This window comes from Barbus barbus (assembly GCF_936440315.1).
Source record: "Barbus barbus genome assembly, chromosome: 20".
NCBI lineage: Eukaryota > Metazoa > Chordata > Actinopteri > Cypriniformes > Cyprinidae > Barbus > Barbus barbus.
The window spans coordinates 8,995,749-9,008,418 of record NC_136748.1 but is presented as its reverse complement, the minus strand read 5'-3'; the positions used below and the strand labels follow the sequence as shown (position 1 = coordinate 9,008,418).

At 36.6% G+C, this 12,670-nt stretch overlaps 1 protein-coding gene across 1 annotated transcript in view; it reads right to left on the bottom strand.

The window, feature by feature from the left end:
- The window catches only part of LOC306886713 (snake venom vascular endothelial growth factor toxin ICPP-like), a 25,115-nt gene extending 13,796 nt beyond the window's left edge, over positions 1 to 11,319 (bottom strand). Inside the window, exon 1 of the mRNA XM_079444042.1 lies at positions 10,786 to 11,319. Coding sequence (XP_079300168.1) covers positions 10,786 to 10,896 — 111 coding nt within the window. The 5' untranslated portion in view covers positions 10,897 to 11,319. The remainder of the gene's footprint in view (positions 1 to 10,785) is intronic.
- Between the last annotated feature and the right edge of the window lie 1,351 nt (positions 11,320 to 12,670).

Below are 12,670 nucleotides of genomic sequence, written 5' to 3'. Positions count from 1 at the left end.
CCTCGTCCCCTGGGCCATAACCAGGCCTGTACAGGAAAGAGCCAAGGTCCTGTCACCACAACAACTCACGCTGACTGAGACGTCTGGAAGCATATGTGTGTGTTAATTAATGCATGTGCAGATGAAGTTATATATGGTGAGGTGGAGGGTTTCGTACTTTATCCATATAGTAGAAGTTGCTCCATTCATAAAACTCTCCTATAGAAAATTCAAGCTAACAAGCCTGATATTTCCATATAAAATATTTTCTACATGAGTTAAATTAATGCACTGTATTAATTAATGTATTAAATCTTGTGATACTTGCACTGATACAAAACTCATTGGTCAGTGTGTTAAAAAGAAATATATGAAATGCCTAAAATATTGTGTAACAACTGAGCTCTAAAACGTTAACTATGTAAAGTATATATAATTAAATGGAGAAAAAAATGAATGGGAACTATTTGGAAATGAACAAAATAAATCAATCGATTTGCAAGCTTATAATTTCCATATCCAGCAACATAAAAAAATTGGAGCTATTTTACCAATTTATTTAAGATATTTAAACATTAACTTGCATTGCATTACTTTATTACTACATTACTAGGAAACACAAAAGGATAATGTTTCTATAATGCATTAATATTAATATGATAGACATTATTAATTATTATTTTATTTGTTTTGAGGGCTTTTACTATTCTTAAAATAAATTATTTTACGTTATTTACTATTTTAAACTACAAATTATTAAATGATAAATAAACTATTTATTTTTAATATTCAATTCTATTATTTAAGGTCATTTAGTATTATGTATTTTAAAATAACAAACTCGATTAATAAATTAAAATACCAGCATATGGTCACTGTTACGAATCCGGTCCGTGACCTTCCATCCGATTGCCACCAGAGGTCACCCTTCCATTATATTGACTTTCACACCACACAGACCGTTACACATCACCCTGGACTGCATTCCCCATCATCCATTGCACTGATTACACACAGCTGTAACCAATAACACACTCACATGAAAGCTATTACACACACTATATAACACCCACTCAGACAGTAAAGTGCTATCACTTGGAGAGCGATAAACGCAGACAATACTCGACAACTTGAGCAGGATCTGAGTGAGTGTTATATAGTGTGTGTAATAGCTTTCAGGTGAGCGTTTTATTGGTTACAGCTGTGTGTCATCAGTGCAATGGATGATGGGAAATGCAGTCCAGGGTGATGTATTTTTGATTGTTTTTTTTTTTCAGGAAATTCAAATAATAAATGCCGATTTTACAGTCTCTAATGTGGCATGACAGATCGCTGTATAAACACCTAGGAGAGCCGCTTCTGGGACGATTCAGAAATATGCTGGTATAAACTCAACACAAGCATTGACTCGAACGGCCGCGATCAGCTCCGGTTCCCGTGTCTGAGCAGTGACGAGCCGGAGACTTGTACAGAGCGGAGCGTGAATGAACGCGATCATTCCTTCCTCTCTACTACTAGTTTTAACACGAATAAACATGGCTGAACATCTCATGCCTCATGTAACTGTGTAATTGAATATGTTTGAACAAATAGCCTAGATATTTATAAGTTCATTTAAAAACTGCATTATGTGCAATTTACATGTTTGTATACAATTCTGTGTTCAGCAGAAGAAAATAAAAAATCATACACGTTTGGATTAACATGAGGTTGAGTAAATGATGACAATTTAAACTTCTGGGTGAACTATCCCTTTAAATGCTATGTGCATGTTGACTCATGTTTTCTGTTAGTTTTTCTGACCCAAAAAGGTGATGCCTGTGGAGATGAGTGGACTGGTTTGTTGTAGTGGAGTGTCCTTTTGAACCATTTGGAAAGGACAACAATACTTGCACATATAAATTACAGCACAGAAGTGCAATATGCACTGAATGTGCTGTCACTAGAAACATTACTCTGTGGCTGGCAGATCATATACAGGTGTGGTTAGGGTTTTCTTCCACACTTTAAGATGGAACACTTCGTACTCATCACATAATCTGAAGTGCTGGAAGCCTGAGCAGGATCAGTTAACAGTGGCGGCTCAGGTGTTTACTTTGCCACCAAGTCCCTCAATGGAGCTTGAATAGCTGCCACTCCACGTTATGGAGGCAGGGGAAGAATGAGCAGACACAGATGGTCAGCCTCAAGTATTATTTTGACGGAGAGGAAGCACCTGCACTGAATGTCGTCCATAACAGACACACGTGCTGTTGCTCCTGTCACTCTTTCTCATCTCTCTTCCCTTATTTGGTGGGTTTTTCCTGACTTGTTTCTTCAGCTTTTTTCTCTGCCATATATCTTTACGGCATACTTCTCTGTGCTGTCTGAATCACATCCTCTTTTCTTTTCATCATGATTCTTTTATTGTCTGAGACAATTCTGGAGGATTTTCAGTGATCTTGCCTTTCAAAATGTTTGATCTCGACCTTTTCTTTTCTTTTAGACAGACCTCATGTACCTCAGACCCATACAGTGTTTCACTTAAAAGTATGTAATATAAAATCAAAATCGTATTTATTATTTAAATAACTGTTCTATTTTAATATATTTTAAAATGTAATATATTCCTGTGATGGCAAAGCAGAATTTTCAGCATCATTATTCCAGTCTTCAGTATCCCATGATCCTTCAGAAATTATTATAATATGGTACAAACAAACAATAAATAAAACTTTTTTTTGTAATTAATACTATTCAAAACACTGTTTAATATTTTTGTGAAAACCACATTTGTTTTCAGGAATTTTCAAAAGAACAACATTTATTCAAAATAGCTGATTTATTGCATTTATTACTTACATGCAATAAATAGTTACATTTACGTGAAAGTAATTGAAATCTTCTGTAACATTATAAAGCCTGTATCATTATAAATCTGTAAAATTATTAACCTTAAATAAAAGCATAAATTTTTTCAAAAAAAGAAATTGAAATTTGTCACTTTTAAATGAGTGTGTGTGTGCACATTCTAGTTAAAAAAAATATTTATAGGCAAATATTTAGTTAATATTGCATTTTAATATTATGTAATATTATGCAAAAAGTTGATTTTCTTAAAGCTTTCTATTGATGATATTATGCAGAGATCACAAAAAAAAAAAAAAAAATGCATGACCTTGGGTTTGGAAACTTGGGATACTACAATTTTAATTTAATTCTCTGCTCTGGTGGCACTGCATTTATTTCACAAATTAATCTGCGTATTTCACACAGATTGCTCATACTTTCCATCCACACTGCTTATTGATATAGGTCTGGTTCAAGAATCTCTAGCCCATTTATGCACTCTACGTGGAATGTTTTTTTTTTTTTTGGATCTCGGCAACATCACAAGTGTGCTTAGAGGGAGCATTGCCAACAACATCTTCTGACATAAGATCAGATGACCGAAATATCCAACAAAGCTGGCATGATCCTCACTTTTAAAAACAGACATAGGAAGTTCACTCTACCAGGAAGCTGGAATCTGTGAATTAACACAAAAGCTTCAAAAATATTCCAGCCCCACTGTCCTGTCCAGAGGGACTAAAATCTAACACAAACATGTAGAACAAAAAATATAAAGTTACATGAAGGGAGAGAGACAATGTACACGATAAAATGAGGAAGGAAATGAAAGATGGCATGTTGCATGACCCCCCGAAAAGAAAATGTATTAACACTTGGAGAAAGACTATGGAAGTGCACACTGCAGATGACACCGGAGACAGGAAGGTAAAAAAGACAGGAAATGAAGAAAATAGAATGGATGCAAAATTAGCAATGAACGAATGAAGCTACACATTCGGTAAAGCAATCAAGGAATCTATCATGAGGAGACTGTGGATGTATTTAACAGCATGACCTAGATGTTCAGCCCATCACTCAAACTAACTACAAGGCTATTAGGACTAGAGAGAAATATCACAGCTTACTCACTAAACACTTAGGGACAATAAGAGGTTTCAGACTTTTAAGAGTCTGAAATACTTCTTAACTTTGTTCAGTGGCTCTCAAACTTTTCAGCACCACTTTTGATCAAATTAGGTTTATGATAATAGAGACATTTTAGACAAAGTCAGGAAACAAATTTAGGTTATAAAAACCTTATGGGAACATTGTTTTGAAATGTTTCTAAAATGTTGAAATGTCCTGTTTTCTTGTTGTGGTTATGATGTTGCAACGCTATATTTTCACCCAAAATATGTTATTTGAATGTTAGAACATTTTCTCTCAGCATTATAAGTACATTCATCAAGTACAAATAACATCATAAGGACGTTTTGAATGTTGATCTCAGAATGTTTTCCAACGTTTTCTAACATTAAGTAAAAATATCATCATGGGAATGTTCCAAGAAAGTTGTTCTAAGACCGTTTTCTCTTAACGTTGTGAGAACGTATATTAAATATTAATAAAGATATAAACATGTTCCATAAACATTATTTTAAGAATACTTGTCCTAACATTTATATAACTCTTAAAAATGTTAGTGAAAGTTGCTCGAATCTTTCCTGTTAGCTGGAAAATGGGTCATGAACTGAGAAATCAACATTTTCTTGATCTTTCAACATATAAGAGGTCATTGTACTATAAAAACGGTAAATTTCAGAACTCAAATCTTTTGCAAAAAACAGCTTATATTGAAGCCAATCTGCCAAATCACAGCTTTTGGAATGTACCACTCTATGATGTAATAGTGTGGATAAACACCGCCTCCACAGAGGAAGATCAGCGCCTGCTTCTACATCACTGCCTGTTTAACCCCGCCCACCGATTTGCGCCTGTAGTGTAAATGAAAAGAGAGGCAAACGCAGGTCTAAGCAGAAAACAAATGATAAAGATGGCTCTGTGACGCAGTGCAGTGCCAAGTTGTGGGGGGGGGGGCAGTCTTTACATTGCCTTCCTTCTGATCCCAGAGTGGATGAACCCAGAACGTGTCGGTAAGAACTTGGTCCTTTGTTCACTTTTTTTTAAAGCATGGATTTGTTTACAAACAAGGCACAATTCGACGTGGTATTTTCAGAAAGACTCCGACAGTAATGTCTCACCACACAAGTGTGAGTAACTCTTTTTATCACGTGATAACTACTGCTTTGTCTGTTATTACAGATTATTTGATGTACTGAGTATGTATGTTTTTTAACCTAAATCACAGCAGCATCCATCTGTGAAGGACATAGGCTGTCGAACATACACAACTGAGTTTACAATCCACCCCTATTCAAACAGAGCTTTAGATGAGGGGGGACAAAACAGGACAGAAAATAACTTATTACTTCTAAATTGCTGTTTTTTGATGTAAAAATCTTGATAACATTATAAGTGGACCTCAGAGGACAGTACAAAATAATAAAAAAGCAGTTCATGAACCCTTTAAAGCAGACAAATAAAACAACAGCACTTTGTGCTATAGGCGTGGACTGGAGTCTCTAATTTAAGATTAAATTAGTAACTTCGTCTCTATTTGTAGTGTTGTATTTCTAATAAACCAAATGTCAAATAATTGTTGTAAGAGTTTGTAATGTTTTTATAAAGTCTCCCCTGCTCACCAAAGCAACAATTATTTGATCAACAATACAGTAAAAACAGTAATTTAGTAAAATATTATTACCGTACAATTTTAAATAACTGTCTTCTATTTTAATATCGTTTAAAATGTAATTTATTGCTGTGATGGCAAAGCTGAATTTTCAGCATTCATTCGTTCCTGAAGTCTTCAGTATCATTCTAATTTGGTGCTCAAGAAATGTATTATTGTTGAAATTATTTCATACTAAACACACACACACACAAAACATTGACCCCCAAATGTTTAAATGGTATATGGTAGTGTAAGGATATGTATTCTAATCAGTGGAAATAAATGAGAAAAATAAGAATAGTAATGTCAATTTTTATTGTTGTCTCATGTACAACTTAGAATGCATGATTTATAATGCCCGTCACATATTACACCTAGCAATCAGTTATTCTTTATTTAACACTTTCCTATTCAGAGCTTTTTACAGTTCCACTATACAACATGAGTAAGCACTTTGAAAGTCATGCTGATGGTACAGTAGCTCATATATCAAATCCGTTGTGTTACCAGCCTAGATTTTACCACTAAACCATACCACATGCATACACATACATACATACATACATACAGTTACCAGATATTTCTATTTTACCACTAAGCAAGACCACCCACATAAACCAAAATAAAAAGTTGTAATTTTACGTCAAATATAAAAATAAAAAAAAAGGTGATGTAGCCCTTTAAACCTCAGCTGCCATTACAGACACATCATCACGGGTGACACGTAAGCTTATGCTGAGGACAGCATATACTACGATGACACATGGAAGAATTTCTCCCAGTGCCTGACTCAACATATTTCTGGAACACGAGAGGGCAGGAGAAGACATTTATAAATGGTCTTCACAACCACATGGGCAATATTTACTTTCTCATTCTGTTTGCTTTTCTCCAGAAATGGTTAACAGTGGCAGAGCAGATGAGACAGAAGGGATGGGTGAGATAGACAGCACAAAGGAGACATCTCTCCCTTGAGAAGAAAAAAAGAAACGCATGGGAGGAAGCTCACATTATTCAGCCCAGACTCTGTCCTAGTCCATTGGGAACTGCATTTCATCCCACCCAGGGACATAAGGTGATCTGAATGCATTGCATTGCACCAGTTAGCACTAGGTGGCCAGTCTGGACAGCAACGGGTTTAATAGAGATTCAGTATCAGCACCAAAATAGCTTCAGCTGGCACTAAATGGTTGGTCTTATCCAACCGAGACAGCATCCTTGTAACAAACCTCAGCGCTCGAGAGGACCGTATGTGTTATTGAGCAAATATCTTGAAGTTCAGAAAAATTATCTTCAAGATGTGGGTGTAATAATATATATAAAAATTAATGATATAATGCTTAATTATACTTATAATACTTAATGCCACACATATGATAATATTGGCTGCATCCAAAATGGCATACTTCAAAGCCATATAATAGGCAAAAGTTGTATCTAGAAAGAGTAATATGTCAGAAACAGCGGTCAAAAAGTACCCAGGTGACCTATTACTTCCTACAGATTCTCAAGTGGAATCTAATGGATTCTTTACCATGGACCCTGGGAGAAAAATAGCAGTAAATGATGATGACAACATGGTGAATGTAGTACGTCGAGATTAAATTTATAGTACACACATGCATACTATATACAGTAGAACATAGTTTTTTAACTGGCGCAAAGTTATTTATTCAAAAGCAGTACCTATCCAGCACCATTAACTATCTATGTTAGTAGTTCCCAATCATGTTCCAGTTTTCATGTCTCCTTTGTTTGACACACCCCTTTCAGATCTTGGAGCAGAGATGGTCTTATTATTGGGACACACCAAAGTATGCGTCTCTATCATTAGAGAAAGTGTAACATTTATGTGTGCCTTGATAACCATTCACATTGTTAACATGTTATTTCCTCCCTACTCTGTTCCCTTATAAGAAGGTTCTTCCAGGTTAAAAATAAGGTTAGCGCATGCGGTGATTCAAAGGTGAGCGCTCGCAGTGAGAGGGGCAGGGCTGTGAAGGAGTGTGAGGTTAGAGTGTGAGCGGATGTGATGGCGGCAATGGATGTAATAAAGTGTTAGCTGAATAAACGTTGTGTTTTACTTAACTTAACACACATCACAGCCTTGATGTCAGTAAGTTTCTGTCAGAGTTGTGTGATAGTTAATTACTGTTTGCGGATACCAAAGAAATGAAAAATAAGTGCCATATACATGTTGCGATATCGTCCTTCAATTAAAAAAATCGAAATAAATTCTGTGTAAACTTTGAGAATAGATCAATCCAAAATGAATGTTTGATGGGAAACATGTTGAAGATGAGCCGAAAGGCTGCGGAGTCATTAAATTATATGCTTTTCTCTCACAAAAGCAGTTTATTCTGCAAAACGAAGTCTCTACTTCAGTAGTTATGTCTCCACCCCCCTGTTTTTATGAGCATTTTGAAGTATCGCATCAGAAATGAGTGATGCCAAATTAAAAAAAAAATGTTTTTATTATTTTGTAAAAAATATTGAGTAGCTTGAGTTGAGTTGGGTTTTGACTTGTGTGAAAGAAGATTAATGCGAATAATGAGAGATTGAAATGCATTTAGCGAATACATTTCTCCATGTGCATCAAAAAAGTCACGTGATTTTGCACTATGGGATAGCACATCCTGACTAACCAGCGGACGGATCTCCTTGCACAGCATCTGAAATGTTGTTATAGTCATTCTTAAATGCCTGAGCAAAGTCTGTAGTCAAAGTATTCCTGTATAATTGCTTCCCAAAACTCTCTTACGCGACTGCGTTCCCAAACAGCAGCATCCACCTCCGAAAGCAATAGCCACATATTGTGTTTCGCCTGCTCACTCTGAGGCACAAGTAATTTATTATATATGAGATGTATTATATACTCAGGCTTCTCCTACTTTTCTTATAGATATTTAGTGTCAGTTTATTAGGAAGTGACAATTTTGTTCTCTTTCACTCGTTGGATGGAAACGGTGCTTATTTAAAAAAGAGAGGTGTGACCTCGGCATCCTGGCCAAATTTCCCCATTGGTCTCTGACCATCATGGCCTCCTAATCATCCCCTTACACTGATTGGCTTCATCACTCTGTCTCCTCTCCACCAGTAAGCTGGTGTGTGGTGGGCGTTCTGGCGCACTATGGCTGCCGTCGCATCATCCAGGTGGATGCTGCACACTGGTGGTGGACGAGGAGACACCACCCCTCACAATGTAGAGCGCTTTGAGTGCTTAGAAAAGCAGAAAAGCACTATATAAATGTAATTAATTATTATTATTATTATTATTTGAAAATGTTTTATGTGATATTCCAATTTTGGGCATAAGTTAAATTCGCAACTTTGGATGGCTATTGACATCCATTAAAAAAACAGCTTTGCTTTGAGTCTCTACTTATGATCTGGTGAGGTGAATCAGATGTGTTTGATTAAAGGAACACTCCACTTTTTTTGAAAATAGGTTCATTTTACAACTCCCCTAGGGTTAAAGAGTTGAGTTTTACCGTTTTTGAATCAATTGAATCATTGAATTGGATTAGACCGTTACCATCTCGCTCAAAAACGACCAGAGAGTTTCAATATTTTTCCTATTTAAAACTTGACTCTTCTGTAGTTACATCGTGTACTTTGTACTTATTTTTTTCGGATCGAAAAAAAAAAAGTTTATTTATTTATTTATTTAGCTGAACTAAATAAAATAAGAACTTTTACCTTATTTTAGGATATCAGGGCAAATGTGTACCTTGAAATTGTTGAAACTGTTTGCCAATTTCCTGCAACTCCTGAAATAAAATAAATCTTGGTTTTGCCGCAAGCACAGGAGACAAGAGGAGACAGACACACTCTGACGCACCCACACCTGGTATACAGCCAGTGATATGATAATATGTGCATTTCGTAAAAAGTGAATGGAGGCGTAAGCCATGGGGTCCGGAAGAAGTGTTGGGTTTTTGGTTTTACTACGCCCGATAAACCTTGTTCTGACCTGTCTGTAGTAGGATTAATATTGAATGACTACATGCAATTTAGACTTTTTTAATGTTCATCTCTGCTCTTTTTAAGCTTGCCAAACTTGAGGTTGAGACACTTCCACAAATGAACTGTAGTGGTCTATAACAATGTTTGGCTACACTTATGATTAACAGGTGCATACAATGCGACATATCAAAGCCCATTTGTGAACACAATTAAATATTATTCAAAGCATGCTGCTTTTTGTTATGGAGGAATAGATAAGAAGGTTGAGGTGGACTCTCCTGCCAACATTTCTCTTTAAAGCTTGACTTTGCCATCTCACTTAACATGAGGTGTGATGTTTTACCTTGAGCTGTGGGACAATGATCTTGTTATTCAGTAGTGTCTGAATGGATATAGACAGTATATAATTTTTGTTTATATCTTAAAAGCACATGCTTGTTATGTCTGAGACTGACTTCAACATACTAATACTGCCTAATTGGTCTCTCATTATCTCTGACAACAGTAGAAGGCATATAAAGACATAATTTGACTGTCTTGTGATTTTGGCATTCATTCATCACTAGTGAGTAAGGAGAACACGGCATGCCTGTGGGTTAAAGGGGGTGATGCAGTTAGTCACGTTCCGTTTCATGACTCAACGCTTTCTCTTCCAGCTCTTCAAAAAGAGATCAAGTTATAAAGGGTGTTATAAAAACAGCCGCCTGGAGGCTTTACTGGAAGCTGTGTCAAAAGTAAACTGACTCCATTCATTAAGCCAGTTCTGACTGTCAACTGCACGTAGGCACGTTCAAATCCTCCTCATTCTCTTGATTAAGGATGCCTAATCACTGAGTATTTCTGATATGAACATGAAAGCTAACAGCAGTACTTTCACAGAACATTCACACAAGGGTCATTACGGGACATTCACACTGGACGCTGTTCATAAACTAAGCAACAGAATAAAACAGGTCTCTAAACACGTTTTTCTTCAACATTTTACAGTTGAATTACATTTCAAAATACAAATACAAAGACATAGCAAGATACGCTAATGCATAAGTAGCCTACATCGAATCCAACGAATTAAAAGAACGAGTCTTTAGTGAACTCCCCCCAGCTCTAGATTACGATAAAGCTAACGGTGTATTAAAACAGCGTTCTCGTTTTGTAACATCACCCGCTTGCAGTGTATGCGGTGTAGGCTATAATTTATGCAGGTTAAGTGTAAGAAGGACGGCCCATATGCTCACCTGTGCAGGTAAAAGGCTCAACTGGAGCGCAGCAACTATCTGTAACAGTGACGTCAAATAACCCATCTCGAATGTCAAAGCAAGTGTAGAAAAATCCAAACAGTAGTCCATCCAAATGGTAATGTCAATATGGAAATTTCACCATAAATAGCCTACCACAAAACGGTTCTTGCCTTGCTCGTCTGTAAAGTGTGCGTTGCTTTCTCAAAGACACCAAATAAAATGAAACAATCCGGAAAATGCGCTAAACATATTCGCAATGTTGTTATCTTTTTGGTTTCATAAAATATCAGTGGTGACACGTCAATCAATTGCATCCGATCTAGATCTCCCTCGGAAGATGTAAGCGAATCCCCGTGGTAAAGTGTTTAAAATAGGTCCTTATGGAGTAATGATAGCTTGCGGGTTTTAATCGTCCTCACGCGCCACTGTTTCCTAATGCAAGATTCCTGCTCGCGCATTTCCCAAATAGAGTGGCACACTTCCATATGAGCGCCCTGACTACCTTTCAACAAGTTGATCATTTAAATCTCCTCCTCCTGAAGCCTTGCTCATATTCATACTGTCCTCCCACTGCCCTCCCCTCCTTGAACTCGCATCTCACACTTTACTTTTCTCACTGATTATGTGTAGAGCCACTTAATAGTAGAGAATAAATGTGAAAAATGCCCTGTAAAAGTGTTAACCTATAATCCTCAGATTTAGTTCTATTGGTGTAACGTAAAGGTAGATTCAGTGATGTTAAATAACATTTTGACATGTCACACATGTGGTAATAGGGCTGCAGTACTCGAGTCCGGTCTCGAGACATTTTCCTGTCGTCTCGGACTCGTTGGTGTTTGCACTCGGACTTGGTTATTGGACTCGCCAAATGTTATCGTTGGTCTCGACCGAGTCCAGCATTATGCTATTTTCTCCTTCAAAACAAAACCATATTCGCATGTCGCGCCTAAAAACGCGTGGAAAAAGTTATGCGCGCGGCTTTCTCCTTCTTTCCGAAGCACTTTGTTGCTGCGCTCTATGCTCGCGCTCCTGTCTGCCGTTGCTAAGCAACCATGACCCGTGCTCTCCATGAAGACGCAGCGGTTTCAGCAAAGGATAAATGGATTTCCAGCACTAAAAATCCCTTGCAGTAGCTCTACAACTACATTTATTTAAAAATGGCTATCCTTGTACAGCTGTGATCAGCTGTCTCTCCATCTTGGCTTAGCTTTCAATTTTGTTACAGGAAAGGATGAAGCTGATTGGCTGGTTCTTGTCACATGACCCACGGTGCACTTGCTGGTTCTGAAAAGTTTAGATGTTTCTAATTTAATTTTCTATCTGTTAGATTGTGTTTTATTAACGCCTACACCTACCCTAGCCCTAAACTTACTCTTTACATTAATTAAATAATAATTATTGTTGTACAGTGTGACAAAAAGTACGCTGTATGTTTGTGCGCATGCCCAGTAGCGCCAAACGTATCCCTTTATATTATAGCCTTCATCTGAACGCCTTGACTGGCCATTGCATTAATAAACTCAATGGAATCGTATGTTGTAACGCTCACCGCTGTTAAAAAAAAAAAAAAAAAGTTTTTTTGTTGGCCCTAATATGCACAGTTAATTATTCATTTATTTACCATCATTGTAGTAATCATCATTGCAAAAAAAAAAAAAAAAAAAAAAAACTCCACTGTTATCATACATCGCAGAATTTCCTCATTTCGTGCAGGACTATTATTACAAAGGCAAAATCAATGCAAATCAGTGGATATGTCTATGTTATAAACAATTATTATTATAAAGCAGTATAATATATATAATATTGTATAACAATACTGTTACACTATAATAAAAAGACTGAAAATGTGAAGTTGTACTTCCGCTTGTGTGAAATTGCT